This window comes from Branchiostoma floridae, chromosome 1 (genome assembly GCF_000003815.2).
Source record: "Branchiostoma floridae strain S238N-H82 chromosome 1, Bfl_VNyyK, whole genome shotgun sequence".
NCBI classification, from domain to species: domain Eukaryota; kingdom Metazoa; phylum Chordata; class Leptocardii; order Amphioxiformes; family Branchiostomatidae; genus Branchiostoma; species Branchiostoma floridae.
The window spans coordinates 5,193,873-5,198,311 of NC_049979.1; the positions used below are offsets into that span (position 1 = coordinate 5,193,873).

General features: G+C 42.5%; 2 protein-coding genes across 3 annotated transcripts in view; both read left to right on the plus strand.

Annotated features, from left to right (window-relative positions):
• LOC118424338 (sodium/potassium-transporting ATPase subunit alpha-3-like) overlaps window positions 1-946 on the plus strand; it is a gene marked incomplete in the record, with an annotated part of 17,169 nt that extends 16,223 nt beyond the window's left edge. The window contains 1 exon segment of the mRNA XM_035832889.1: window positions 52-946.
• Window positions 947-1,873: 927 nt separating this feature from the next.
• On the plus strand, window positions 1,874-4,416 carry LOC118413619 (RNA exonuclease 1 homolog). Of its 2 annotated transcripts, none has more exons than XR_004830878.1 (2): window positions 1,874-1,995; window positions 4,327-4,416. XR_004830878.1 is itself a non-coding variant. In XM_035817148.1 (2 exons), the coding sequence occupies exons 1-2, from the start codon at window positions 1,908-1,910 to the stop codon at window positions 3,706-3,708; spliced, it is 1,008 nt and encodes a 335-aa protein (XP_035673041.1). In that variant the 5' UTR covers window positions 1,876-1,907; the 3' UTR covers window positions 3,709-4,318. The 2 variants fall into 2 exon arrangements, 1 of the variants encoding a protein (XP_035673041.1); XM_035817148.1 differs by lacking the exon at window positions 4,327-4,416 and adding an exon at window positions 2,789-4,318 and having other exon boundaries at window positions 1,876-1,995.
• Window positions 4,417-4,439: the final 23 nt, after the last annotated feature.

Sequence of the window (4,439 nt, forward strand, 5' to 3'; positions counted from 1 at the left end):
AGATATCAGATATCTCTATGTCACTGACCCTTCCACAACTCTGTGTGTAAGTGCAGAATATGGCATGTGTAACTAACTCCTCAATATCCAAGTATATATCCGTAGGAAAGAAGAAATATATCTAAGAAAATCTTATTACCCATCATTCTTGGTTTTTATCTCACCCCAAAGAAAAGCCCTCACCAGCATGAAAGTGATGAAATAATTCGTTGGATGATTTCAGGACTCGCTTCACTGTACCAATGTCAGCTGTCTCCATATCATTTTTTTTGGTCTTCTCTTATAGTAATAAAACAAGGACCACAAAATTAAAGACACTCAAGATATTATGAACTTCGTTTTATAGTAGTGAACTAGTTTGAATCCTGTGTGTGATATTTTAGTGCATAGTTAATGTGCATGTCTGACAAAAGATGTACTTTATTGATGTGTGGCAAAGGTCAGGTAATGTAAACGCAGTATGAGAAGGTGGAGGGTGATATACATGATTGTTTTCATCATCATCAACTAACATGCTATAAATAAGCATCATTCTTTCCACAGTGTGAGTGAATACCAAAGCTGTTAAAACCCCATTACCTTACCAGTTGTGTGTATGTTAGATTTTCTGAGCTGAAGACATCTGTTTATTCAGAAATGCATTTTATGTTTTTAGTGTGTAAGTTAATTATTCACTGCGTCTATTTTTAACACTTGTGCTGTACCATCACGAGTTGTGTTTTTTTAATTCCAATGTTGATCTTCCCTCTGGCCATTCTGCAATCCATTGCAGTGTTTATTCTTGCATGTATGTGCTCAGAGTATTGGATCACAACAATGTTATCAGTTTCTGAAAAGTCATGTCTTGTTGGAGACCTGGGTTTGTCTACCATGTTAGTGTTAAGAGTGAATGCCATCGCACATTCTAACACAGACCATCAATAAAGAATGTCTTTTTAGGTCTGAATATTGTGTGTCGTTTCTTTCCTGTTTCAATGCTGTCTGTAAGTGTTATAGCCCAGTAATGTGCTGCATGTTTAAAAGAATTTTGACTATCCATATCATTTAGCATGCCATTATATATCTACATCTACATATCTATACCCCCAAATGGCCTTGCATGGGGCATCGTGGTGGGGGGGGGGGAGTTTAGGCTCCCGGGTTAGGGCGGGCAGGCCGCCTGCCTGGCACGGAAGCACTCAACGTTGGGAGCACTTACAACCGTGCCAGGCAGAGATGGTTCGTGGAATATATTGCCTACTTCAGTCAATATTGACCATGGTAAAATCCTAATTGATATCGGCCCTACAGTATTGGCTGTGGCTAAACAGTCCTATAGGAGGATGACAGTCTGACACATAGGGCACATCTGTAAGTTGACGCAGGTCTGTTGCAGAGTTCTTTCCGCAGGTAATGAATGTAATAGCATGCCATTACATGCGTCAGATAATGCAAGGGGCTTTCATCAACTGCACAAAACCTTTGTTAATGTGCACAATATAATATGATAGGTGTAGTTTCATAATCCCAAAGCACCATATCAGGGATACCTATATGTGAAAGTAAGTGGGTGTGCCAAGTGTGTTGTCACAGAACTGTAAAAAAAGTTATAATACTCTCCAAGCAGAGGTTGGTTGAGAAATTTGTGACTTTTTCCTTAGTTATATGCAGTATTTTTCAACCAGGCTCCCCACCAACTTATTGAATGTTTTTTTATCCACCAACTTAGTGAGGAGGCCGGTCGAAAAATACGGCATATAACTTTTTATAAGGAAAAGGTCACGATTTTCCCTACCAACCTCTGCTTGGAGAGTAAGTTATAAAACGAGAGGTTGATTTGTACCTTGCCTGGGTACGGGAGTGCACGGCATCTCGTGACTCGTGACTCTGGGTACGAGATCAGATGGGCGGATCACCCCTACGTATGAATGGTCTCGTCCAGACGCCATAGTAACCACTCTGTTGAGAAACGCAAGATGGCGGACAGCGAAGATACTGCAGCGGACACTGCAGAAGGTAAGGGCCGTTACACCTACCTACGTGCTTATAGAGTATGTCCGAGTGCTGACATTTGAAGTAGTAATCCCCGTTGTTCGAATAGGATGGATTATACATTCTCAATGTGAAGGAATTCCACATGATACGTAAGAAGAAGCAGAAAAATTCAGTAGCAGACTACCCTGTCAGTCTAACGTTACACAGAAAAGTCTCGATACAAACAGAAATTACATATCGTATCCACTTTGTTAAACTTGTAGATTGGAGTTGTTTTCTGTAGTGTGTTTACAAAAGATCATGGTATCACTTGGGAATCACTTAGCAGAGAATATTTAACTGACAACTTGATGTTTGTCAACATTGATTTGTTGTTGATACTGCGACATAATTTTCCATCTCTCTCATTCTTCGTTTGAAAATCTGCAAATCGGTCTACGAATACTTTTGAAAACCCTGTTTTGAAGCGAGAGATCATGGTCGCTATGATTTTTCTGACGTATGCCTCAAGCGGCAGGCCTCAAGTAAAGTCTAATGCCAATATTAACAGCAGATCTTTTCTAATCAGACCTCTCATTTTCAAACCAAAGTGCTGGCAGTTGATTCACAGCAGGTGGAGTAAGGTAACGTTCCGGCTTTTCTGAGGTGATGCATTGATTTCAGAAGGTGTAGCACTTTAATTGTAGGTAGGACGCAGACGTGCACAATGGTGAAGATTCTGATTTCGATTTGAAATGGACCCCCTCCCCTCTAATCAATTGACCTTTGGAGAATGTTTTAGTTGAACTGTCACCCTTTTTTATCCACCTATCAGTGGACCCAGAATCAGGTCAGTCTGAGACTAGTGCCGCCTCAGGTAAGGCAGACGGTGTGCCAGTACGCAAGTCTAAAAACCTACAGGAAGCAACTCAGCATCTGAAGGAAGAGGCTCTACGTCGCTTTGTCCTGAAAGGAGGAGAGGAGGAGCCTACAGAAAAGGGCCCTGCTGGTCCTGGCGAAGATTCAACTATGCTGAAGAGTGGCAGTCCTAGGGATGGGAATGACCAGAGCAGCAATGCTCATGCTCCGTCTGCAGACAAAAGTGCTGATGGCTCACACACCGTAGACAACATCAAAGGTTCTGATGCTTCAGCTGACAAAGGTTTCGAAAGTATGCAAGAAAATGGCCACTCAGACGAGGGTGCTCTTCAGTCCCATACAGTCAATGAAGGTACAGAAGGTACCGTCGCCCATCAAGATACCCATGTAATCAACAAAGATACCAATGATACCTACGCTATCCAAGAAGATGATGCCCATACTACTCCACAAAGTGGTGTAGCAGTACCTGCTCCAGTGGAGGTTCCTGCTGCAGATACTGGCACTTCTAGCAGTTCTGATAAGCAGGATGCAACACGTATGGCTGGCGTTTCACAGCCACCAGGAAAGTCAGGCCAGTCCAACGCCCCAGCAGATGGAAACACTGATGTTGTATCTAGGAAGGAAGAAGATCCTGGGGCTCCCAGCGCTCAGGAAAACCAGGACGGAAGTACGGCCCCGCAGCAGCAAACAGGTTCCCTCTCACATGACAACCACCCAGAGACGATTCCTGCTGGTAGGATTTACTGGATAGCCAATCTCTGCACATACGGAGCTGAATACGCACTAATCACTGCACCCCAATCAGCAGCATCACAATCTGCATGCCTCCCACTTTTGCGCACTAATCATCCCAATCCTTGTGCAATAAATTGATTTGTCGCATGGTTAATATTAGCATAAGTTGCATGAAATATGATCATATGGTCAACTTTGGGTACCTGGTGCAATATTTTTCTATGGTAGTTGTACTAGATTCCTGCCTAAAATTCCTTCACAACCTAGTCTAAGCATTCCCTTCTAAGCACCCCTGCACCCACATTCATTAACCTGTCACGATCCACTTATCAATGAACTCTACCATCACCAGCTATCACAACTTATCACCGTTCTCAATGCTACTGTACATGTGCCACAAAACAAGCCTTATGTGCAAGTCATGTGCATTGCATTTTATCCACTTTCTTCCAGTGCATGTTAAACATAAGCATGACAAGCCATATTAATATTCAATATTGTCGCAAGTGCATGACTCAACTACCACAGTCAAACAAGTAACACTAACAGAGAACAAATATGCCCCCTTCTTCCCAGTTCCAGACAGTGTTCCTCAAATCCCCAAACTTTATTGAAGCCTGTGGAGTCCGCAATTCATTTCCCTTCTCCCTTACCTTATCTTCCCTTGTACATGCATTTTCAACGTTTATAGGATAAACACTGTGGTTGTTAGTCATCCTTATTAGTCACATATAATGAATGTAAAATGTATTTCAGAGTCAAATCAACAGGAAACAGCAGCTGCTCCAACTGATGCCACAAATCCAGATTCTGCCCCCAATGAAGGAGAGGCTGCCACAGCAGATGGTGAGTTGATGTGTGCAGACTTG

Excerpts from the sequence above, each read along its gene's own strand:
- LOC118413619 (XM_035817148.1), top strand. The coding sequence starts at position 1,908 with ATGGTCTCGTCCAGACGCCATAGTAACCACTCTGTTGAGAAACGCAAG. Across the intron at positions 1,996-2,788 it reads TGCAGCGGACACTGCAGAAG|TGGACCCAGAATCAGGTCAG; the intron begins GTAAGGGCCGTT and ends TCCACCTATCAG.